General features: G+C 37.8%; 1 protein-coding gene across 5 annotated transcripts in view; it reads left to right on the top strand.

The window, feature by feature from the left end:
• LOC113078225 (glutamate receptor-interacting protein 1-like) overlaps nt 1–27,189 on the top strand; it is a 135,672-nt gene that overhangs the window by 98,932 nt on the left and 9,551 nt on the right. For 3 of the 5 annotated variants that reach the window (XM_026250537.1, XM_026250536.1, XM_026250535.1), the window contains exons 12-20: nt 1,961–2,147; nt 3,977–4,122; nt 5,425–5,505; nt 12,477–12,546; nt 14,290–14,435; nt 19,839–20,043; nt 20,373–20,512; nt 21,723–21,899; nt 26,734–26,902. In XM_026250537.1, coding sequence (XP_026106322.1) covers nt 1,961–2,147; nt 3,977–4,122; nt 5,425–5,505; nt 12,477–12,546; nt 14,290–14,435; nt 19,839–20,043; nt 20,373–20,512; nt 21,723–21,899; nt 26,734–26,902 — 1,321 coding nt within the window. The remainder of the gene's footprint in view (nt 1–1,960; nt 2,148–3,976; nt 4,123–5,424; nt 5,506–12,476; nt 12,547–14,289; nt 14,436–19,838; nt 20,044–20,372; nt 20,513–21,722; nt 21,900–26,733; nt 26,903–27,189) is intronic. The other 2 variants (XM_026250538.1, XM_026250540.1) reach the window with 1 other exon arrangement.

Genomic DNA, 27,189 nt, shown 5'->3' with positions numbered 1-27,189 from the left:
AAAATCCGTTCTCTGCCAAAGAAGAGATGTTTCAAACTCTTCTGACTCATTCTAAGGATTTCGAGTTACAGCTGACTCACTGGTCTGTGGGAAGCTGAAATGTAAAATTTTTTGCAGGAAAGAGGAGGATCGAATGAGCGAGAGAGAGTAAGTTGGCTGGTGATTCTTTGAGATGTGTCGACAATGACCCCTCAGGTGCCTCCTTGTCTGTCAGAGCCTTTGAAGTCTAACACAAACCGAAGACACCACTTAACCAAATCCCTTCACGAAGCAAAACTCCGAAGCGTACAAAGCCCTGTTGGGTCAGTTCACAGTCTGCGGCCCCTGAGCCATTCGCAAAAAGACCAGTCAGTATCATTTTCAGTGCTTTAGACAAGAGGAGTCCCAATCGACTGTTGATCGATGTGCATCGCAGACCCGTCCCTGAAAGCCTTTCAGCATCCAAGAGGCGTCCTGTCCTCATCTGCGTCACCTTAGCCTCCCTTTCTCATCCCTCACTCCCAATAAAAAAGGAAAGGTCACTGCATTTAAAACAATAAAGGTGTCTGGAGCTGTAAATCTAGCCCGTGAGCAGGATCATCAATCTCAGATAGACTCACTCTCAAGTCACACTAGAGCGATCTGGCGAGTATAAGAGGTTCTTTAAAAATGCGGCAGGCCTGGTTTGGTGCCGGTCGATAACCCGCAGGCAGATTTCCGAATGACCGGGACGTGTCTATGGGGAAAGAGACCTCTTGGCTGTCGTCTGTGCTCCCTGGTGCTTGGGTTGATGGATTAAGCTTGGTCAGTCAAGGGTGTGACGGCTGCTCGTGTGTCGGACCACATTTTCACTCGGCTATTTAAAAGTATACACTGTGAACAAACATCTCTGAAAATTGGGCCTTTTTTGCAGCCCAGTTACAATGTGTGGCTTTGCAATTGAGATGTATCCCATGAGACTTTATTGATCTAGACAATTGTAAATGAGGTGCAGCGTGCTGTATAAATCAGGTTATGCTTATGTGCCTGTCTGCTTTTCGGTAAGCTGGTTTAAACACTCTCAATCAGCATGGTGAAAACAACAGGGTTTCTAATAGATATAGAGAAGATATACACAGTTTTTTAGTTAACATTACCATTCGATATTGCAAATATGCCAATGCATGTTAATTTCTCCTATTTTTACATTTATGTTGTATTTTTACATTTATGATGTATTTTCTGTTATTAAGTACTTGAAAGTTCACCTTTAAAAACACAAAAAAAATATTTGTATATATTTATATTCATATTTATTTGTGAAAAGGTAGCAGTCAGAAACAATACTGGTGCATTCCTAATATTTCACTTGTTAAAATAACTATATTCAGTCAAATATTAATTTTTTATTGGTGGTTTTATTATTATTTATAATGACAACACTATTTTTTTTAAGTATTGTATTATATAGTCATTTCAGATGCAGAGTCAGACCCATAAGATAAGGAAGTTCTAACAACCTCATAATTTGCACCATCTACAGAAAGAGTTTCCCTAAATCCCTGTGGTCTGATTTGCGATATAATACACCATCTCTATATCAAAGTCTCTTTTCTTATTTCTAAGCACACGTAGTTGGCCCAAAGATATTAGCACACATATTGAATTCTTATCTGCAGCGAGGGCACAAATCCAGCTCAGTCACTGCAAAGACTCACATGGCTGCCAACCTTTTAGTCTGTGAAAAGATGCTTTGAGATGCATACAGAACAGCTATTTGAAACATTTAAAGTATTGTTTACTAGAATTTGGTTGATTTATATATTTTTTTTAATGTTGATGGCCAAATTAGAAGTTTAGCAGAATGTTCAAGCTGCTCTTTTCCATATAGTAAAAATGAATTGGGAGGGTCCTTTTGGGCCCCAAAAATCAATTTTGTAGGATTCTGTGAGGAACTTTCTGCTGTTTGTGACCCTGTTGCCCTCTGTTTTTATGCCTCTAGTGTCTCTGGCTTCCAGTACGGTAGGACTTGCCGGTCAGGTGGTCCACACAGAAACAACAGAGGTGACCCTCATCAGCGACTCCATCATGGGCTTTGGGATCCAGCTTCAGGGAGGAGTCTTTGCCACAGAAACCCTGTCCTCTCCTCCGCTCATCGCTTACATAGATCCCGACAGCCCAGCAGAGCGGTAAGATCCGCGACACAATTTTTATTAATCTCCAGTGCTTCTCCAGTGCCTCTTTTGACCTAGTTAAATCTCTGGGTTTTAATATTCCACATACCCTTCCTCAGATCAGAGCACTCGGCACGGCTTAATTGTTTGCGTTATCAGAGAAGTGTGAACTTCCCTTTGGGAATCTTGAATATTTAATCTCAAATCTAATTTTGATTATTTGAACACGTCCCAAAGACCACAGTTATTACATCACTGCACATCTCTCGCCGCTTAGAACTTGTCCTCCGCAGAGCCACGGCTTCATAAATGATATAATGCAATGATCACATATGATGTATAACTGCCTGGCCGTGATGATCTGATTTCCAGGCTGCTCGGGCTATGATTGACTACAGCATTACGTGATAGAGCAAAGCACTTCACTATAATTACCTGAGTGGCGGAGCCTCAGCTGGCATCCAAATGAGCTTACTGGTCGACCGAGGTGGATTTACATCCAACTTCACTGTAATTACTGACCTAAGCAACAGGAATGAGTCGCTGCCAGCTGAAGTTGTAATTGCTGTGAATTGTTAAACCTTATAATGCATAAACCTTGTAATGTTGTTGATTTGATAAAGAGTTACCGGTGAGTGGTGAGTGCACAACATCATTTATTTACTTTACAGCAAACTGTACAATCTGTTATATTGAATCAGTTTGTGATTTATGCATTATTTTAATAATTTTAATAATGCATTATTTCCCAAAAACATTTCACAGATTCATTTGAGCCTTTGTGGGGACACCCGTGTGGTGCTTTACTTTCTTTTTGGAGCAATATACAAAATATTTTAGTATTACAGAGTGAATTACAAAATAGTAAATTATGGTTTGTTACAGTAAATTACAGAATAATATTATATTAGTTAATTTCTCTTTTTTTTTTACTGTAAATCGATCTGTTTTACTTGTTTTTGTCTCAGTGATATACAATATACAGCTTTTTCACTTAACTTATAATACAAAGTATTATATTTAGTCAAATGCTGAAGTTCACCACTGTGGATTAGGTCGGTTATACGAGTTATGGTATTTTGGTGGTTAATTTTTTTTAATTCAATATAAATTGTAAAGTAAAATAAAATACAGTTACAGAAAGAAATGTCCCGCTTATATTTCAATGTTGCTCAACATGATTTAGAGATGCACTACAAATTAACAAACACTAAATAATACATATTCCAGATGAATACACATCTTAGAAAAACATCACACTCAGAAAAGTATGCACGTTTTCAGCTGAACCTGTTTCCATATTGTAACTGGGTCTGTCAAGCTCTAAAAAGAACAAAAAAGTACCTTAAAAGTTAATTATTCTCAGTAAATATTTTCCTACAACACCATTGTTTTTTGAGGCTAATCACAATATGACTTGTCTGAATGTTTTACATTTTTGTTGTTGGTGATGCACACTGGATACCAGCATCCAAAAATCAGAAACTTCCTTATGGTGACCAACTTTGTTTTTAGCAGTGAAAGCAAAAGCAATTAAGCCATTCTGTTTTTAGTTGTTGTTCCCTCAGCTATTAAAAAGTGCTTTTACTCTGACCTTGAGCTAAGAGGACATTTGTATTTTTGGCTAAAGCGTCACATTCACTCACTAATGTCTATTTAACAGCGCCAGCTGGCATAATATAAGTGGTTGGCTGGTCAGTCAGTGTGAAATTTTTCCTGGGTGCCACTACCCCTTTTTGTCTCCCTCTACACCAGTCCATTATTTTTATTTTTTACCGTCTGCACAGCTAATCTGTTGGCCAGTGCAAGAGGAATGGTGTGCTAAATCTGCTCTCTGTACGCAGGTGCGGTATCCTGCAGATTGGTGACCGCATCCTGTCAATAAACGGCATCCCCACGGAGGACAGCACGCTGGAGGAGACCAATCAGCTGCTGAGGGACTCCAGCATCACCAGCAAAGTCACACTGGAGATTGAGTTTGACGTTGCAGGTAGGGACGCGTGCTGGCAGTGTAATCACAGTATAGGCCACGTCGAAAGTCTGTAGTCCTTGAGAAGAAAAAAAAAAAAAAAAAAAGTATGTTTCTGTCTAAATCTTTGACTCAGTTCATAAATTTAGGATGAATTCGAATTAGAATGATTTCTGAAGGATCATGTGACACTGAAGACTGATGCTTTTTCATCATAAAAAATAAATTACATTTTAGAATATATACAAATAAAAACATTATTTTGAATTGTAATAATATTTCCTTTTTTAATGAATTTTTGGTCAAATAAATGACCATGAGAATTCTTTCAGAAACTCTCAAAAAACTCACTAACCCCAAACTTTTGAACAGTGATGCAAGTTATTTGTTAAATGAATTTGGAATATTTGCCATATATATTTTTGGCATGGCATGAATGTACCATTATTTGCAAGACCTGCATATTTCCATTTCCAAAACTGAATGTCAATTTTCTGTGCAACCCAATAAAATGTAAATGTTTATCACAGAGCAATAACATTTGCTTTTGAAAGGCTGCGCTTGAAGGAGAAAAACGTAACCGTGTTTTTGCTTGTACAGTATTATTTATCGTTCAGGCCAATTGGTTGTTTTAAAAGACACTTTTGTTGAGGAGTTGGGTTGAATTACTGCATGATCATTACTAGAGCAGAGGTCTTTGTGTAATGGCGGGTCACTGGAGAGCTGTGCATTTTCTTTCTTTGAGCGCTTGGACACTTCTGTCATTCTTTTCGAGTTTGACTCACTGCCCAGAGGAGAACGACATATTTTATGAAGATTTTATTTCTGCCATCTTTCCCAGATCGAGCTTCCTGCGCTTCTGTCAGAAAGATTGACTACATCTCTGCCCGAGAGAAAGACTGAATATTTAACTGCTCCATGTTCCCATGTCACTTTAAAGAGAGGGTTCACCCCCCAAAAATAATGTTGCTTTCTTTCTTGCATGTAAAACAAAGCAAGTAAAAGCTACTCTTTTACATGCAATGGAAACCACTGTGGTTGATCACGTTCATTGTATGGAAAAAAACAGCTTGGACATTCTACTAAACATCTAATTTTGCATTCCATTGAAAAAAGATCATCATACAGAGTTGGAACAACATGAGGGTGAGAAAATGATGACAGAACTGTCCCCAAGTGTTGGTTTGGACATTCATTTGAATCTCCACTTTTCGGTTTCAAAATGATCTATTAATTCACAATTATTAAATTTCCAGAATGATGGTATATATATATATAGGCTTGCATCTAAAAATCAACCTTTTTGTACTATTTTACATTTAGAGTCGGTTATTCCGAGCAGTGGAACCTTCCATGTGAAGCTACCAAAGAAGCCAGGTGTGGAACTGGGCATCACCATCAGCTGTATGTATTCTTCTCTCAGTTCCTCTATGCATATTAATAAGGCTGTCTTTGCTTGTGCTCTCTGACCTTCAATCCAGGTGTAAAAATGATATTTAATGGTGCATGTTAAGGCAGGCAAAAACCTTGAAGGAAAGTTGCTTTGGATACAAGCTTCTGCCAAATGCATAAATGTACATGTAAGAAAGTATAGTGAAAGAAAATGTATCTGTGAAAGTGTTGTTAAATAACCTTAAAATTGACCACTTTTCCCTTTAGAGCTTTAATTGCCTCTTCAGCATTTTTCTGTTCATTAATCAGGCCACAAATTTAGAAATAAGTCTACACAATTGGGTAGTTCTCCATTGCCTAAAATCACTGAATATCACAGCATCTGGGTGACTTATTACTTGATTTCTTGGGAAATAATGTAGCTGTTGCTTATTAGAGTGATGAAAAAAGGTTCTTACTCGGAGGGTTTGTGCTTATTACATTTTGAAGTTTTGCATGAAAAGCAGTGCATAATTATATATTATTATATATTATATTATCTCTCATTTATTGCAATAGTAAATTTAATTGCTAGGCACAGACTGTAGGTCACAGTGTCTGAGTCAGGAACTGAAGGCAGTTTCAGTGTATTGCTTTGTTTTTGTATATGAAGGTCTCTCAGGGCACCATAACATAATGATAATCTAATGATATTTTTGATTACAATACTCATAGGAAAGAAAAACTTATTTTAATCCCTTTATCAAATGCCTTTTGTATTTCAATGATTACTAGTATATACCATTAACTTTTATATGCTTTTGTCAGTTTTTTTTAAATAATTTAATAATTTTAAATAATTGCAAATATTTTTATATATATAGTTTTATTTCAGTTGGTATTTTTTGTACTTTTGGTTTTTGGTTTTCCATCTAATATTTAGATTTTATTTCAGAATTATTTCAATTAACAAAGATGTTTTTATTAATAGTTTTGGTAAATGATAACAGCACTGCCTTCTACCCTTGTAAAATGCCTGAGAAGGCACAGTTAATGTGACAAAACATATTTTTTAGCATTCATATGCAGCCGGTGTCTGGTGCATTGTGGGGATTTAAGGCATTGAACTTGGGATCCTGCCTTTCAACTTTATATCGGTTTTTGCAATTTTATCTCCTCTGTTCTCTACACTAGACTACTTTCCAAACCATCATCATTCCCTTCTTCCTCCAGAGATACGGTGTCTATTCTCCTGTTGTGTCATTGTTTACCATCACCTGAGTCCTTGGAAAGATCGTTATAGATGGATCTGCTTGTGAATTCAGTCTGTTTTCCACCTGCAGTCAGGGACTCTGCAGAGCTTGCTTCGTAAACCCCATGCTCCTAAAGCTCGAAGCCTTTCCCAGCTGCTTCATCAATGCCGCCCGCATTGTCAAGCCAGAATGATTCATCACCTCATCCCAGCTCGGTTTTGTGACAGTGACTGCTTTCCCCATTACAGCAATATGATACGAACTTTCTGTTATTAGCCAGAAAGCGTCTTCGTGAAATACATTGGTGGACCCCATGCAACAACCCAGCAGTAATTGCTTCTCTCTGAAGCTGCGGTGTTGTTTACCTCCAAAGCAATTTTGCCCGTCGTCCTCCACACTTTCTAAATGAAAGTATTTATTATCTTACTGGTTGTGTAAAGTCCTCACATTTGTTACTTATTTGATGGGGCAAGATTCTCCCAGGATTGGCTACAGTATGTAGATATGCACAGTCCAAAGATAATAGCAAACGGTTCCCAGTAAAGCTTCTTTGTGGGTTTTTACAGCTGTCTGAACTTCCTTAATGAACCAGACGAACTACTCTGCCTGTGCTAAAGTAATTCTGTAAGTGCTTTTCAGATCATTAAAAACAGTTGGTTCCCATTCTAGTGTATCTTCTCAAAGACTCCATGATATCAATAAACATAATAGTTCAACAGAACACCCCAAAAAATCTCTTCTATGCAACACGAATGGAAGATTCTGAAGAATAAATTGATGGCTCTTCAAGTATGCAAGTACAAATGAATGGCAGCTGGAGCTTTCAATATTCAAAAAGCACCATAATTCTGTATTACATTGAAGCCATATAATAGTTTTCTGGGAGGGAAATAAAAATGGAATTCAAGATTTCAAATTTTATTAAATTTTTTACTTTGAATATCAGTCCAATTCATGAACAAATGATTCATGGTGGTTTAGTAACTGAATGATGAATCAAAAGATTTAGAATAAATGCAGAAAGAAAGACTCAATGAATCAGTTCACCAAAAACATTGCTTTGTCGTCTATGGACTTTTTGCCATGTTCTTCAAAAAATGTATATAAAAAATGTGTTCAGAAAAACCTAAAATACAGTGCACAGGTCTCTTTTATGGTGTTTTTGAATCCTCTTGCAACCCCCATTTACGCTAATTGCATGGAAAACAGCAGCTTGAACATTCATAAAAATATCTCCTTTTGTGTTCTACAGCAGAAATAAAGTCATATGGGTTTGGAACTGTGTAAGAATGAGTAAATAAATGAACTTATTGTTATTATTGGCTGATTCAGAGATCATGGAGTTTGCACTGATGGGTGGAGCTCTGGTTTTTAACTAATGAAGACCGAGTGCTGGATGAGATGTGTACAGAGAAATCCCATTCTAGTATTATATTTATGCAAAGACAGTCTACTCAATTATGCCTCCGCTTGGCTCAGGACCAGCAGGATGTCTGAGAAAATCTACTTTTATGGCTGGGAATGAAAGAGAAAGAGAAAGAGAGACGTAGGCTGTCCTATCCACATGTCGATCGATTTATGTATATGGACTTTGCCGAGCTCTTGTGGCATTACTGAAGAGTTTAATGGCTTTCTGTTTTGTGCCTCTGCGGGGCCCGTAATTCTCAGGTACCAATAAAGCCTTAGTAGGACACGTTTATAGATGTTTTGTTTACTTATCCTTAAAGATTACCTTGTCGTCTTCTCCTGGTGGCATCTTGAAGAATAAGACAAGATAATATTTGGCTGCTTAAACTACAGATTTGGCTTTTTTATAGCCCATAAAAGCAAGGTTAATTCCTAAGAAATGCATTTGAAGATCACCATGGCCACCACATAACGTTTAACTGTAGAAACTGGATCAGATAATGCACAAAGCAAGTGTTTCCTTCATGCAATTGTTCCAGTTTGACACGTAGCTCTGCTCCAAGATTGGTATTCACCTGGCCAGACCAATTTGAGCCGCAAAGTGCAGAGACTGTGAATGAGACACGCTATTTATCACGGTCAGGTCCAAATAGCAGTGCAAGCACAAGGGAGGAAACTGACAAATCAGCTACCAGTGGCAACCACAGTGCCACTTTAGGAAGCAGACAGAAGATGGCTGTATCTTTTCCATTCCGAATGTCATAATGTAGCCTGTCTGACAAATAAGAATCATCTTGTTGCTTGATTTCCAAAATATACTATCAAGCTGAGTGTCTGTTTATGTGAGAAGTCTTTTTTTGTTGTTGCTCTGGATGCTTGCTGTAAAATTCATTAGAGCTTCATGGAGTTGAAAGGATGTGCTTTGATGTGCTTCATCTGAAGGTGACATCACAGCGCTGTACTGCAGCATATGTTGAGGTGCCTTTAAGGTCAGCGGACATGCGCTCTCTTTGAGCGGAGCAGAAAACATGATTATTTCTTTGGTCCGAGAACTCACTAACATTTGGAGATTGAATTGTCAGATACATCACAGGAACTGTATTACTGACCATTTTCTCTCAGCTAGCTTGTTCAAACCTAGCTCATTCTGATCGACATCCTTAAAGCAATTTCTTTCCTCTTTTAAACTGCTAGTGCTATAGTCCCTACCATCGAGATTGAATCTTTGACCTTTCTCCATGGAGACATCCTTCATTTTCTCTTTTGACAGACAAACCTCTCTGACTTGCTTTCTAATTTGAATGTGGAAATAAAGTAGCTCTAATTTGGGTCTTTCAGGTCATATTAGCTGAATAAAGAGGCATGTTAAAGGCATTAGAGATGTTTTTTCACACCATACTATACACAGTCACACTTTAAAGGGGGGGTGAAATGCTATTTCATGCATACTGAGTTTTTTACACTTTTAAAGAGTTGGTTTCCCATGCTAAACATGGACAAAGTTTCAAAAATTAAGTTGTACGTTTGAAGGAGTATTTCTGTTCCAAAAATACTCCGGTTTGTCACAAGTTTCGGACAGTTTTTTTCGAGTATGGCTCTGTGACGTTAGATGGAGCGGAATTTCCTTATATGGGTCCTGAGGGCACTTCTCCCGGAAGAGCGCGCGCTCCCGTATAGCACAGCACTGAGAGCACAACAGACGTTCACTGATCAGAGCGAGAGCGTCGTGAAATGTCACAAAAGAAGTGTATTTTTAGTTGCCAGGGCAAGACAACCCTGCACAGATTACCAAAAAAAACAGCATTAAGGGACCTATGGATGGAGTTTATTTTTAAAGAGCATCAACGGAGTTGTGCAAGTGTTTGTGTTTGTTCCCTGCATTTCGAAGATGCTTGTTTTACAAACAAGGCCCAGTTTGACGCCGGATTTGCACATCGTTTATTTCTTAAGGATGATGCAATCCCAACGAAAAAGGGCTACGATCGTGTGTTGGAACCGCAGGCGGTGAGTAAAACTGCTTCAAATATCTCTGCCTTCTTGTTAGTGCGTCCCCTCCCATGCCGAGACCCGGGTTCGAGCCCCGCTCGGAGCGAGTCGTTGCTGCTGCTGCTCTCGTTCAGTTTCAGCCTCGGGATCTGATTCTGGATCATAAATAAACGGCTGAATCTGAATGTTAGCCATGGTTTGTTTTGGTTGGTTTTGTCCTCACGGTGTCACAGCTTCCAAATGCTCTCAACAAAAGCCTACTGGCGCTCATGATTCTTTAGCTCCGCCCACACGTCACGCCTCCAGCCGGTCGTGTTTTTCCGGGAAAAATCAGTACAGACTATCTTTCTCTTATGAATATAATAAAACTAAAGACTTTTTGGAGTTATGAAGGATGCAGTACTACTCTATAGGTACTCAAGATTAACAGGATATTGAGTGAAAACGAGCATTTCACCCCCCCCCCCCCTTAAGATATATTCCTTTGTTAAAATATGCATTTTTTATGATAAATTTTCCAATTTTATTATGATTGCATATTTCAAATGCATTATATTTTTAATCTTTGTTGAAAATATTTTTTTTAAGAGATCATTCTCTCTCTCTCTCGCTCTCTCTCTCTCTCTCTCTCTCTCTCTATATATATATATATATATATATATATATATATATATATATATATATATATATATATATATATATACATATATTTACATATATTTACATAAAATTTACACATTTTGTATTTTACAAGAAAAAAAAAATTTTATATTGTTGTTTTTTAATTTATTTATTGTATAGGCTTTGAGATATTCCATCATATTAATCAAGTTCTCAAGTTACCAAAGTGCTCTGTCAATTGGAGCTTGCAGGGTTGTTCTCGAACTGTAACAACCCAGCACAGAAAACCTCTGAAACCATCTGTCCAACATGGACACATGCTCTGCATCTCAATGCGTAGAGCTTAAAGAACAGACCCCCACAGGGCAGCATAGGACAAGTCCCCATCACTGGCAGCCTGCACATAGTATCAGAATTGATGATGATTAAGCTGTAGCACCATCTGGAAGGCATATTAGGTAGAAAAGTGAGCAGGATTAACAAAAGAGATTATTTTTCTTATTCAAAGTGAAAAAGACATGACCTTCCAATCTGTACGTGATGCATTAAGTGAACATGAATCACCCTGAGCTCTTACGAAGAGAAAAATGCTCTGGCTCGTCACTCAAGAAGTTTAATATCACATCTCCAGATGATCCTGATGGTTTAGCGACCATATGACATGTGATTATGCACTCACATCTGTCCCCTGTGCACCAGAATACAACTAGAGCTGCTAAAAAGGTCTATTTCACACTGACGTAATGGCTCTCTTCCAAATCCTAGAGAGCTGGCAGCAATTTCTTTAGGCTATATATTTATTAATTTATAATAATATAGAGCGGTTTTTACTATTATGTAATATTATATAACTTTTGTTTTTATTGAAGAACATACAGATCCTGAAACATCTGCATTCACAAAATAGTTAAATCATGGTTAATTCATTTAATATATCAACAGCTTAACCATGTTCTCTTAATAAAAGGTTTAAAAACTAGCAGTTTCTTCTTGATTAGAGCAGATATACAAGAGAGAAAAGATTACAGTACAATATATAGGGGATCTTTCAATGTTGTGTTGGACGATGGGGGGCTTAAGACTCAAAAATTCGAGAACAACTATCCTCGACTTCCCTGGTGGGAAAAAATATATATAAATAAAATGGATTAACCCAAAGCTTAAGCTTATTTGTTGGTCTTAACTTGTCAGGCTGGACTGTTGGCTGGTTTTATATGGGTTTTAAAAGCACTAAGGCAAGTAAACCATTCAGGCTGGTTCAGAGTGCTTCCTTTATGGTTAAATTGTCATTTTTATATATGTACTATTATTTCCAGTCAGCACTGTGGAAATTGTTTATCTCCGTTGTCAGTCAATGAGAGTGGCATCTTTTGCAGTGGTATCATGTCATTCTCCGAGCTGGGAAAATGTAAAATAGACAACAAAACCATCAGTTCTGACTTGTCTGGACTGACAAGTACTTGTTCACGCTACCAAAAGCAGCTAGTCCTCCACCAACCATGCGAAGAGGCACTACAAGTTGATACAAAGCTCCTGTCGAGTCATCAGATTTTCTCTCTCCAACATTAAAGACACTTTTGTCACCAAGGCGGAACCTCAAGAAAGTATTGTACCTTTAAAAACTTCTAAGTTGTTAACTAAGAATGACTCCGAGTTAGATAATCAGCAGTGTTGCCTACAGAAAATGAGTGAGATTTGCAATTAAAAAAGTTTGATTGTTCTCTTCTCTCTTCACAGCTCCTTCCAGTAGGAAGCCTGGAGATGCACTCATCATCTCTGACATAAAAAAAGGCAGCGTGGCGCACAGGTACTGCCTCGCATCATTGTCTTGCACCATATCTCCTTTAAAATGTACTCTTAAATTCTATAGAAACGCTAATCTCCTGCATAATAACTCATAGAGCATCTAACACAGCTACACCCACAAGCATCTCTCGCTTTGCTATATTAAACAAAAAATACATGATGGATGGATTACGTTTTCTACCCGAGTGCACAATATTTCACTCAACAAAACACGCTTTAAAAACACATCTTTCGATCTTTTTTATTCAGCACAACTTAAAAAAATAAAAGATAGTTGAAAAGTTTTGAACGTAATTGTTTTTGCCTTGAGTTGCCTCGCATCATTTATTTTTGTATTTTGCATGGTATACACTATACACTTCAAAAGTTTGGAGTCAGTACGTTTTTTTTTTTAAGAAACGGATACTTTTATTAACTTTCAACATTCATAAGAAAAAAATAAACACCAAAACAGCATATTAGAATGATTTCGGAAGGATCATGTGACACTGAAGACTAGGATAATGGCTGCTAAAACTTCAGTTTTGGTGCACGTCGGCACTGTATTTCTAAACTCTCATCCAAATCCGCCCTTCACCCATGCCTTAAATAGCTTCAAATAGACCCAAATGGCTAATGTAATGACATCTTCACACAGAATTGAGCATGACTACGAGCGTATGCTATCTGCATTCGACCTGCGAAAGCATAATTATGCATATAAATGCTAATTTTCTCCAGGCTACAGAGGAAGGCTTCTGATTGAGTGCGGCTGAGAGAATGTGTAACCCTCCGTATAGACACAAATCTCTGCGGCTGCCCTGAGGAAAGGTGTTGAGTGCTGTTTGACTGCATAGTTGTTGATTGTGAGGTCTATGCGGGGCTGTTTGCAATAAAATGTCATCTAGTTGTACTGACTAGCTTAGTTTTTTTTGTTGTTGTTGTTTTTTACAACCTTTCACTCATAGCTCGAGAGTACAGTATAACATTTCAGGTTGGTAAGATTTTATTTATTTATTTCAAGGAAATCTCCATTTATTTGTTAAAATGGTTAGCAATATTGTGAGGCTAACAAAGCTGGGGAAAAAATGATCCACAGCGATTGTTGGGGAGGCTGTATACCAGTATAATTACCTCTTTCAGCACATATACTCTAATTTCCCATGCTTTTACATAATAGAACATATGTTTACCTGATAATTATGCGAGGAGGAGAGAGCGAATTGGGTTATGAACCGCTGTGTACACCGTGAAGTGGTTAAACACGTGTCTGTCTGTCTTTGTATTCCTCATGTTAGACGGCCTTGGCTGTTGCAATCTTTCACATCTTGCTCTCCTCCATTTCAGCTCTATTAAAAGAGCCTAAAAATAAGTGAGCCATTTAATATGAAGAAGTGGTGGAATAATTGTGAATTCAGGCAGGATTACATCTCAGTGTCTAATCTGAGTATAGAACGACACACAATTATGGGCAATATGATAAAAATATGCTAAAATTGTGTTTTTTGCATCGGATCTATGTCAGCCCCTCTGGCTGCTCTTTACTGTGTCCCATGGTCAATACTCTAAATAATGGATGTGTTTTCTTGCAGAATGTGAGCTCAGAATACATGTGTAAATGTCTCTGCATTTACAGGGAGAAAATAACCTTTTGTAGAAATATCACAAGATGAAATGGAGATGTACTGCATGGCTGAGGAAGTATTAGTTTAAAAAATCAGAAACATTTGTGCTTGTAACTGTTTTTTCTTGTTCTCATTCAAAGGACGGGCACCCTGGAGCTGGGGGATAAGCTTCTGGCAATAGACAACATCCGTCTGGATAGCTGCTCCATGGAGGACGCCGTTCAAATCCTGCAGCAGTGCGAAGACCTGGTTAAACTCAAGATCCGCAAGGACGAGGACAACTCAGGTACCTCTGAGCCTCTGCAACTACAATCCCCACACGGATTCAAATGTACACTAAAAAACCCCATGCGAGGATAGAAGATCTCAGCAAAGACTTCTAACACAAACGTTTGTTTGCCAGGATCAAGATAAAGAATGAGCTATTAAAACCTGACTGATTAGCTTACTCTAATCTGGTTTTAAAGATATGACAAGGACAGAAAAAGGACGAGATGAGAAAAAACATAGCAGCATTATTAGCTATGAGTCCCTCAAAAGAAAAAGCTACCATTTTCCATATTTATGTTCTTCCTTCAACTTAGACGAGTTGATACCTATCTCTCCTGTTTCAGTGCGTGCACTTAATCACTGTAGCGTGCGGCGCCACTATGTTAGCGTTTAGCTTAGCACCACTCATTCCTTATGGGGCGGTCTCACTAGACTTTCAACGCGCTAAATTTTTTTGGACGCCACTGCGAATATGGGTTGGAGCAGGATATAACATCAGGCACCAAGGTTTCCCCTCAGTTATCACAACATGGATTCCGATGTGCTTGTACTGTGTCTTTTGCGACGGCGTTGAAAGCATCTCTCTCTCTATATATATATATAAATATATACACACTAAGCAATAAAAAATTATAAAATGTGTCTGCATTCAAATGTACCATATGTTCCTGTTTCCAATGACACTGCAAACCATGTAGCTTCTTTATTCTATTTTTATAATCTTTTAAAGATGTATTATATAAAATAGGATGCTGCGCTACAGCTAAAATTAGCGGTTCCTTCATTTTTGAATTTCTGTACAGAGAGATCACTGAGTGACATAACGATCTTCTACTGGACTTCACGTGATGCGAATTCGCAGGTCAGAGTTCACCGAACTTGAACTTTGGAACTCAGCAAAATGCTAAATTTCTTGCATGAGCTTGTGTTTCTGGTCTGACGCATTCGCATGTGTATGAATGGAAGTCAATGTAATGAAAAGTGCAGTGTGACCGCCCCTTTAAGATCCAAATAGGGATGAATTTAGAAGCTACCAAACACTTCCATGTTTTCCCCATTTAAAGACTGTTGCGTAGATGAGTAGTTACACAAGTATGGTGAACCAAAATAAAATGTGGCGAAAACAGATGTCAAGTTGAGCTGAAATTTAAACAAAAATAAGTTAAAAAGTTAACAAAATAAATTAATCATAGATTTTATTTCACCTACAAAATTATGAATATATTGGACCAATCTGATATATCGCCCATCCTCAGTGCTTAGTTACTGCTTGATAATGTTTTTAGCAGATTCAATTTTGATGTTCCTTGCTGACATCCTTCGTTTTCCAAAGATAATTCAGTAAAAAAATCTATCTTTTGTTGTTTCAGACCCAAATGACTTTCTTAAATATAGCTAGCTTCTGTTTTACTCTGAGGTAGCCCATGTTGAGGATTTGAAGAGGCTCTGCTACAGGAAATGTCACAGATCTTCGCTTCTTCTGGGCTTCAACAACATACACAACTCCCCTTGCTCCTGCAACCTCACAATTCATCCTTAATACTATTCGCATTGTGCTCATAGAAGAAAATTAGGTTTAATTTATCCAATTTAATGATCATTTGGTTCAATTATCTGATTAGAAACCCTTGGAGCCCTTATCCAGCTTTCTCCAAAGCATCTACCCACAATTCTTTGCTACAGAGGCATTATACTCATACTACAAAGCAGAACTGCAAATCACTTTCATTTGGCATTCATATTTCATCCAGGACATCCATTGTGTTCGTGAAATGGCACCTTATGTGTTTCAGTTCCTCACATCCAAAGCCAGAGGCTCGTTTAGATCTTTCTCGCTGGGAACATTAAGGTCGACATTCATTTTTTACAAGCCCTTTTTTAGAGCTTTGACAACAAATCATCAGTCTGAGAGAGGCCGTGCTGACTGGCGTGTTAAGTGGGGGTAATTTCCCTCCCATCTCTCCATTAGTCCAGCACCAAAAAAACTAAAGCGTAATGAGCCAAACTCGTGTTAACGAACATCCCCAGACCCCCAGCATATACACACACACACACAAATCAATGCAGTTAGAGCTGCTGTGATCTGACGGATATCAACGCTTCATTGGTATGTGGATTGCGGGTGGGAAATGACAATGATTTGCCCTGAGGATCTGCAAGTTTTCCTCAATTTTTTTCACTTTCTCTTTAGCACATTTCCTTCTTGGCGTAGCCATGTCAAAATGGGCAGGTTGACCTCTTAAAGGGATTATATGATCCTTTTTTAAAGATAGTTATTTTGTGTATTTGCTGTAACAGAATAGGTTGACATGCTTTAATGTTCAAAAAACAAATTATTTTTTAAATACTGTATATTATTGTAGGTCCTCTATGCCCTGCCTCTCTCAATCGTGTCTTCTACAAAGCCCATCCTTCCGACAAACGCAGTCTGCTCTGATTGGCCACCTTACCCCGTGCATTGTGATTGGCCGAACTCCACAAGCAAACGTTGGGAATGTAATGCCCATTTCCTTAATCGCTAACTTCATCTTTCTAAATAAATGTAGACAGACACAGTGATGAAGCTCATATGTGTTTGCAGTACACAAGCCACGGACGGTTAAGAAAGCGGACTACACTGTGCTTCCTCTCTCTTTCTCTCTCTCTCTCTCTCTCTCTCAAACACACCTGCACGCACACATGTTTGTTTTTGTGAAAAGTGGGGACATCCCATAGCCGTAATGGTTTTTATACTGTACAAATACTGTACTGTATTCTATGGGCCTTCACCAACACTAACCCTAACAGGAGACTTTGTGCATTTTTACTTTCTCAAAAAAACTCATTCTGTATGATTTATAAGCGTTTTGAAAAATGGGGACATGAGTTATGTCCTCATAAGTCACACTCTCCTTGTAATACGTGTCATACCCATGTCATTATAGAGATGTGTCCTGATATGTCAAAAACAAGAGCATGCGCACACACACAACACATAAAACCAGGGTGCGATTTGTGAAAAAAACAGACGGGGGGGGTGTTTTGAAACATTTTAATTCATAAAAATAAATCATGAGAACATGAACTAGATGTCATGCACTAATTAGCATATTTATGACGTAAGTAACTGAAAGTGCTGCTGCTCTTTGCGCTTGCTGAACACAGCAGATGCAGAGAGAGAGGCTCACGCTGGGAAAGAGAGACCTCGCGCTCGTGCGGCAGAACCAGAGAGTTTCAGAGACTAAATAATGATTGCCCAAAAAGTCGCAAGATTTGTCACTAGTCGCTTTTTTGGAAAAAAGTCGCTAAATCTAGCGACAAAGTCGCCAAGTTAGCAACTCCACAACCCGGCTTCAACCGTCTCGCAAAGTGTTGATAGGCTATTACTCGTGAGGTGTAACCAATCAGATTTGAGCAGACATTGAGCAAGTCTGCAGAGTGGTGAATACAGAGAGGCTAAGTGCAGTGTCAGCTATACCAGAGCCAGCCAAAGTAGCACATTTGAAAATAAAATTGACTTTAATCAAACCACGGATCCATGATAAGTTTTGTGATCTGTCTCGCCACTAGTGTAGTAGCACTTATCACTTTGAGGGGGGGATAAATTTCAAATTTCAAACAGTCAATACTCAATGGCCAATACTTCTAACTAGTAACAAAACATACTTATAGTAGCTGAATCAGAAGCACCAGATTGTCGTAGCAAAGTCAGAATGACCTCCTCTCCTAGGTTCACGAAACGGTCGTCCAATGCGTTGCTGTTCTGTTGAAAGTAATCTTAAAGATTCTTAACTGCATCTACTTTCTGAAGGCCAAATAAAGTGTTTTTGCTTTGCCTAGATACACACAGCATCTCCCTGAAATGGCTGCTTCAAAACTAACTGCGGTTACTTGAACTATGGCTTCTTTCTTTACGTGAACATTTGGGGGGCATTAAGCGAATATTTCCAAATAGTGACATAGACATGAGGGGGCGTGTTAGAACGAGTTGTTTTGGGGGGATTTGAGATTTTAGTCTTTGCAACTTAACAGATTTTTTTCAGGCACCAAGAGCTTGTAACACTCCAAAGAGAAAGGAAAAAAATTAAATCGCATCATATGACCCCTTTAATTGATGTTGAGCATTATGAATCAGTGCCACAAATATTTTATAAAACACTTTAAAGTGGATTTCTCTGTTGCTGTAGCCACATCTGTTTGCTGAGTGCATGCAAAATGAGTTCAGTCTTATAATTAATTTACATTATGATTTCCTGTAACTCAGCTGGTAAAGCAACTAGCACGAGAATCCCCTGAGGACACATATACTGATACAATCTACAGCTTGAATGCACTAAGGCACTCTGGGCAAAATGAAATGTCTGACATGAGACATTTAGTCTTTTGAAGTGCATTGTGGGTCGAGGATATGGAGTTTAGTTCTCCTTCTACATGATAACGTGTATTTTATGTAGAGGTAGGTGCAGTATCCATTTTTTTTTATGGATCAAGGAGCCAATATCCTTTTTTATTATTATTATTATTATGAATTTGAATATTTTGCCAATCCCCTTGTATTTTCCATTTCTCATTTTTGCTTTTAAATTTTTTGGCCTTTCCCACTTTTTTTTCTTTTTTTTTTCGCTTTCCATTACTCTCTAGGTTTTTTTTTTTTTTTTGTGAGAACAATAGATTGTTTCTCTCTTTTACTTTTATTCTGGTTATGTTTTTTTAGGGTTGTCGATCAATTATATCAAATTTTAGTCAAATTAATTACATGATGTGTTTAAAAAATGTGACTAATCTGATTCAAACAAAAAAATAATGAATTTTTAGATATGATTGTAAGTTGTTATTAATATGTAATTACATATTTATAATAACAATTTATAATAATATATCTATCAAAATTTAGATTTTGTAATCCTAAATTATATTATATATTTTGTAATTATAAATTATCTTCAGAAAATATTTGTGATTAAAATATACTGTATCAATTCTGTGTGTACTGATACATTAAATTGCAGTATTTATTCCATATTATAAAATTATAATTTATGATTTTATTTATATATATATCTTCAGCAAATATTTATAAATGTGATTCAAATCATTTCTGTTATACATCTATATATAAATGATTCAAAACCTCTTAAAAAAAATGGCAGATGACATGCTAAGGTAGATGTTATTGTAGGACTGGTCAGTAATTTTCTTTTTTTTTTTAAAGGCAGTACTTGGTGAATGGTCAGTTGTGCATTAAATTGACATCTCTAGTATTTTTATCCCATTTCTATTTTTTTCCTTCGGTTCCTTTTCCTTCATGTTTTCTCTCCACGAATCTTTTATTTTCTGGTCAATACTTCTCCATCCTCCTTCCATCCCTCCTCTCCTTACCTCCTCTCTCTGACCGGTGTTGTGAGGGGTGTCTTCGCTCTGCTCTCTGCCCCTCTGTGAGGTATCCTACGTGATGGCAGTGTTGATAGGGACGCCCGTGTGCTGTTGGCCTGTGTTGCAGACGAGCAGGAGAGCTCTGGTGCCATCATTTACACGGTGGAGCTGAAACGCTACGGCGGGCCGCTGGGCATCACTATCTCGGGCACCGAGGAGCCCTTCGACCCCATCATCATCTCTAGCCTCACTAAAGGTGGCTTGGCCGAGAGGTACGTTCTATCAGTCTTCAAGCCTGTCAGCAGTTGAGAAATATTTAAGATGTATATATCTTGTATATCTCTTTAGAAATATATACAAGCTATACAAATATATAACAATCTTTTTTTTATATAAAATACTCAGAAAGGAGGGAATATTTTAATAAATTACCTGGAGGCAAAATAAGAGATTAATTGCAATTAAGTATTTTAATCTATCAACAGCCATAGTTCATTTGAATGAAATCATGTTTTCAACGGCAACAAAAAAAGGAAATGGAATTAAAAACAAAAAGGCTTTTGCCCTTTCAGAGCGAGTTGGTGTGCTCTTGTGTCCACAGGACCGGTGCCATCCACATTGGTGATCGCATCCTGGCCATTAACAGCAACAGTCTGAAGGGCAAACCTCTCAGTGAGGCCATCCACCTGCTTCAGATGGCAGGGGAGTCTGTCATACTGAAGATCAAGAAGCAGGGAGAATGTGAGTGCCGACACGCACACTTACAGCCCAATGGCTTTTTATTTGTATACTACAGGTCATAAGTCTGAACTTAATTCTCATAAAAACTTCCAAGCTAAAGGCTTAATGGTTTATGCTCAAATACTTCAAGTTAATTTTGTGTACAAATGCATAAATGGTGCCTGTATATTGAATCACATCGCAAAAAACACAATTTAATAAAATTGTATTACTTAATTTTATGTATTTTTTTTTTATATTTTTTATTTATTTATTTACAGTGAAGGGAAAAGTTATTATCATTTAAATTTTTTGGGGGGTTACTTAAAAATTCTATTTTCTCATTTGAATTATTTACTATTTTTTTAAACATTATTTGTCTTACCATATTTCCCAGACTTCTGATTGGCACGTTCTTTCACTGTTCTGTTATCTGTCACGCTTTCTCACACCCATTAAAGCTGCAGTAGGGAACTTTTGTAAAAATATATTTTTTACATATTTGTTAAACCTGTCATTATGTCCTGACAGTAGAATATGAGACAGATAATCTGTGAAAAAAATCAAGCTCCTCTGGCTCCTCCCAGTGGTCCTATTGCCATTTGCAGAAAGTCATGCGCTCCCGTTAAGAAACAACCAATCAGAGCTGCGGTCCGTAACTTTGTTTGTGTTCAAAATGTAGAAAAATGAACATAATAAGTGAGTACACCATGAATCAATTTTCCAAACCGTGTTTTTAGCTTGTCCTGAATCTCTAGGGTGCACCTATAATAAGTGTTTATATTCGGACTATTTTAGATTGCTTCGGGGGTACCGCGGCGGAGTAACCCAGTACCTTTGTGATTCTTCATAGACATAAACAGAGAGAAGTAGTTCCGGCTACAATGTTCTTCTGCAAGACGCAAGCAGTTCTGTTTATTAACCGATAAGAGTGTCAAAAGTTCCCTACTGCAGCTTTAACTCCCAGAGAACTGTACTGTATCTTTGTAGCGCTAAAAAGCAATAAAGCTGCCTAGCCGTGAGTCATTAAAGCCTAAGGTCTGATTAGTTTTGTCTCCATCTATCATATACTGTAGACTGACAGTAGACAAGGTAAAGTTCCTCATCCAAGGACTAAAGATCAAATGAGCACTGATTTGTGGGCCTAATATCCAATAAGTCTGGATCTCTCTGGTCTGTTGACTGAGATGGGATACGAGTCAATCATCTTCTTTTTTCCTTCTTTCTGTAGTGGCAAGCCCGAAGCAGCCCTCAGTAACGGGTCGTTTGAACGATCTGAGTGATATGGAAGATGACGGTCAGAAACTCAGTAAACTCTCGGACAACAATTCCACTACCATTCCCAGCGTGGACAGCGCTGTGGAATCCTGGGATGGCTCTGCCATTGATGCCACCTTCAGCACCCAAGGTAAATTTGAGTGTGTGGTTCTAAAAATGTTTTGGTACTTGTTACAAAATGCAATTAGTGTTTCTACCTTTCAGGTTTTGAATCAACTTTATCGCAGTAAATGCGTCTCAGTACCCTCTAGGCAAAAATTTGATTGGAGCGACATTACATTGTTTAAATTATATCTGCCATTTAGAACGTTCCTGCAGGCATTTCAGTTTCTAACTGCAAACAAGATGGATTTTTTTAAAATGTTTCCGAGATGGTAAAGCCCCTTTCACACTGCACGTCGGACCCGCAATATTTCTGGAACATTGCCGGGTCGCCTTCTGTGTGAAAGCAACCACGTCCCGGGATTGATTCCCGCATTGAACCAGGGTCGGGGAACTAGTAACATTGTGGGGTTCGACCCGGGACGAGCGCTGTGTGAACAAAAGCCAGATCTAATTCCGTGTCGAAGTGATGATGCGCGTTATCGCGCGACTCTTTTATCGGCTGTTTTGAAGGAAGATCAACGTTCGCGACGAAAACATATGTGCAAACTGTAATGAAGCAGAGATCAGTTAGTTCCTCACTTTCCGCGCTGACGCAGAGATCGTTTACTTGCTTCAGTGAAAGTATAACGTGCCTAGCGTTGTCGACTCGTACATTACACGTCACGCGCTGATGTCACGTGTCGTTATGGGATCTTCAAGGGTTGTGTGTGAAAGCACGCACATATCCCGGGTCATCACTGTCAGTGTGAAAGTGCAAAATCTAGCGACCAGGGAACAATTGCAGGAACACTTTACCCCTGTATTTGCCGGAATGGCAGTGTGAAAGGGGCTTTAGTGACGAGCAGGTGTCAAAGTTGGTTTCTAGTTAATAAGTTGGAGTAGAAATGATCCCATTCTAACTTGAAGGAAATATTGTCATGATAACTTACTCAAAAAAAAAATGACTACTGAATTCCCCCCTCCACCCCATTATGGGTATTTTTGTTATCTACGTAATGACATGAGAGTGAGTAAATAATGACTTTTTTATCCTGGTATGGGATCCTCATGGCCACCATGGTTACACCACCTGTTCTTTCACATTAGCTACAGCACCAGCAGTGTTGGACCCATTGCATCCTGGGTGTTTGGATGAGTCCCAGCAGGTCTAATGTAGGTTTAATTGAGTTTTCCATTCTCTCTGGACCTGCAGATATGTATTTACTCAAGTAATTATTTGGAGTAATCTGCAGTGGGATACGTTTTGTTTTATTAGGCCAGCTGGTGGTACAGTGCTGGGGCTAATATGGAAAAATGCATTATTTTACTAAGTGGAAAAGGAGTCCTAATGAGCGCTGGGATACACATGGCCATTTGGATAACTCTTTAGTAATGTGTTTGAATTGCCGTCAGCTCTCCTGACACCGAGGCCTCCTGGTCAAAAATAATGGCAGTCACCACTTGCTCTGTGAATGCCAAGTAGGCACATCACACATTTGAATGTTTCATTCAGAGAAAAGGTTCCTATTCGTTTATGAATAATACATACAAGCATTACTTCCATGCTTACCCATGTATATGCATATTAGTGAAAATAATTGCTGAAATAACAGTTTGTTTATTGATTTTCAAAGTTTAAATGACACTTTTTATTTTTTGTTACTTTTTTTGTGTGTAATATTTCTTCACCACAATTTTCTGCAAATTTTCCTTTGTACATCATTTCAGTTTCCGCCATGCTTTAGGGAAATTATATATATATACATACATTATTTTTCAATGTATACAGTACATTTTCTGCCTTGTGCCAAATGCAAGTAACACTGTGATCTCGCCATTTTAATCTTAAGAGCAACAATGCATTTTGTCAAACAACTTATATTTTTTATTTTTGTTTGCAATAGTAATAATAATACTAATGACGAATTTAGTTTTTCATTTTATTTTTGTTTCAATTAATCATTTAGCTATTTTAATAAATGTATTATTATTATTAAACAGAAAATTTAATTTAGCAATTTTAGTTGAGTTGAATTTAAATTGAAAACATTTAGTTTGCTTGGCAGTAATGATAAAATTTACTAATAAATACACTTTAGTCAAGTTTCTTCAGTTAAATAATTAGGCTATTTAAGTTACATTTAATTTAAATTGAAAAAAAAATTGTTTGTTTAATAATGACAAGAATAATGAATACACAAGCACTATTTACTATTGGAAATGCAAATATAGGTACAAATATCATTTGAATCGAAATTATTGTCTATCAGTGAGCAAAATGTGTCCCTAATTTCCATTAATAACAATGTCATCAGTCATTTTCAATTTATAGTGATGATTAATTCATCCCAGTGCTGCTGGCATTCACCTCTTTAAAACCCCTTTTGTCTTGTATGTTATTTTCCATGTCTCTCGCTCTGATGGGGTGGAAGGACACTTTCAGCTCATGTTAACAGGTTCATATGGCTGCTCTCCCACCTCAGGCAGCGCTGCCCTCTTTCTCTCGCTGCTCCATACATAAATGAATCTCAGATGGTTGCAGAGATACGGAAACCATTCACAGAGAGCAGCAATCTGCCCCTTAAATTATGGATGATGTGGACAGAGCATAAATTTAAGATTGCTGGCAAACGATTGGCTCTCATGGGATTCAACTAGTTACAGCTGCATCCAGAGATAAGGCCAAAGCTGACTCTGAACTTGAAACCATATGTCTGACGTCTAATACGATTAATGGTCTACCTGTATGCAATATTCAATCAAATTTTTGTTCTTGCCGAGTAAAACATATTTCTCTCGGAATGAACCTTGGGCCACGAACCTTATTTCAGTTTTCTTTGCACACAAAAAGTATTCTTGTAGCTTCCTAAAATTATGGTTGAGCTACTGATGTCACATGGACTATTTTACTGATGTCCTTACTACATTTCTAGACCTTGATCGCAATAGTACCCTTGCTATCTATGGGAGGGTCAAAGAGCTCTCAGAATGCATAAAAAATATCTTAATTTGAACGAATGAAGAATGAACGAAGGTCTTACAGGTTTGGAACGACTTGAGGTTGAGTAATGAATTACAGAATTTAAATTTTTGGGTGAACTATCCCTTTAATTCTATACTGAAAATCAGTGGACATTGGGGCTGCACGATATTGGGAAAAAATGACATTGCGATATTTAATTTTTCTACGATATATATTGCGATATGAAATGTAATCAAATTTTTTCTTACACAAAAATGGGGTGCGCACAATTACATTCTCATTTTAAATTATTTAAACATCGACACCATTGTGTCAATTGATTAATATGCGCGAGGGAGAGAGAGCAAGACAGCGGTCGTGTTGTTTGAAGACGGTGAGCGTGTGGCCGTGGCTCGCTCACTCGCTCGCTCTCTCTCGCTCCCTCTCGAGCGCGCTCTCTCTCTCTCTGCCCTGTTAAACTGACAGGACTTAAAAACACTAAACTTTCACTCTATGATGGTTAAGCTGTGCAATTAATCCGCAAATCACATTCGTCAAGGGCCGGGGAGCAAGTGGCCCATACGGTTAATGGATAACGGATCAACTACGACAGCATACATCGCACATCCCGCGATGTGACTATCGTGGATTCGTACATCGCGATATCGATGTTTAAACGACACATCGTGCAGCCCTAGTGGACATGCAGCTAGACATTTTAACATCAGTAGCATACAGCTGCACATGCACAGTTTAAAGGGATGTTAATGTCTGAATGTACTTCTTTCCTTGAAAAGGGGACGTAACAGTAAAATAGCTATCGAGAGAGTCTAATTGAGGATTCCTCCACCTTCTCAAGCCCTGAGGGGTGGGTAAATCACAAGCAGTTAATCCTTATTGAATAACTGGAGAATCTTAAAACCCTGAGGCCATGCAGTGCTAGGTGGTGGTCACCGAGGGAGAATCAGAGCAAAGCATATGAAACACAATGCTGTGGCTCCCGCAGGAGAGGAGTGTGTGAACACAGTCAGCATGTTGTCCTCTGCTCTCCCTATAGTCTTCAGCAGTCTTGAGCCAGATTAATGATGGGAACCTGTGCATCCAGAAGTTCCTGTGGCAGTGTTGTGTGAGAGTGCAGCATAATGCATACCTGCACTCTCTCTTTGGGGAACAGCTTTTTGCATAGATTTCTTTTTTTCTGTCCGTCTCATTCAGACTTGTATTGATTTTTGGATTTTTTCCCCTATATCAGCAGGCTAATGTTGTGTGCAGGGTACAAGAATACTTGCCAAGTGCCAAATCTAAGTAACACTGTGACCTTGACAGATGGCTGGTAATGTCAGCATAAGCAACAGCAATGCACTTTGTTAACTTATTTATAGTAATAATTATATTTTAGTTCAACTGAATTTAGCTAAAATCTCATTAATAATAATAGTAATAATAATAATTTATTAGTTTTGTTTCAACTGAAACATTTAGCTATTTTTTCTCAATTGAATTGTTGGTTTTCTACCCATCAGTGTTATTGTTAATATTATCATCAATAATATTTATTTATTGTAGTTATTAGTTTTGTTTCAATGAAACATGCAGCTATTTTAAATTTAATTTAGCCTTATATTAGTATTATTTCAGTGGAATCAAATTTAGCAATTTTATTTCAGTTGAATTTAGCTGTTATGAAAGTTATTATTATTACTATTAATTTTAGATATTAGTTTTGTTTCAATTTAATAATTTAGTTATTTTATCTGAATTTAATTTTGCCTTATTATTATTTGAATTTAGCTATTTTGGTTTAGCTGAATTGAGCTAAAACAGACCACTTTTATATTATTATTATGGCTTGTACATTTTATTAAGTAGAAGTAGCAAAACATTAATTTTGGACTCTGCTTGTGTGTGTTTGTTTCAGCTCCAACAGGTTTCCAGGCATCGGGCTACAGTTTCCACAGTCATGAGTGGAGGAATGCCAAGCCCAGCCGGGACAGCCTCTCCCCGGGGAACAGCAGCCGGCAGAGGAACAACATCCTGCCGGACTTTGGACTCGGTGTGGATGAATGGGACAGGCCAAATGCTAGCGGGTACTTCAACATACTACTAGTAAATTATATTAAATAGCTGAAATACACATTCCAGCATATACAACTAATCTTCATTTTGTTATTTTTTTTTATATAGGAATAGTTCACTTGTCATGTCGTTCCAAACCCGTATGCTGCTGTTTTTATTCATGAAACATTTACGGACCTTGACAGTTGTGTTAGACAGTTGTTATCATTGAGTTCTACAAAAATTCTTCTTTAGTTAAGAAAAAAAAAATACAGGTTTGGAACAACTTGAAAATGATGACAAGTAATGGGTAGATATT

Source organism: Carassius auratus, unplaced genomic scaffold, assembly GCF_003368295.1.
Source record: "Carassius auratus strain Wakin unplaced genomic scaffold, ASM336829v1 scaf_tig00024766, whole genome shotgun sequence".
NCBI lineage: Eukaryota > Metazoa > Chordata > Actinopteri > Cypriniformes > Cyprinidae > Carassius > Carassius auratus.
This window is presented reverse-complemented; position numbering and strand designations above follow the sequence as displayed.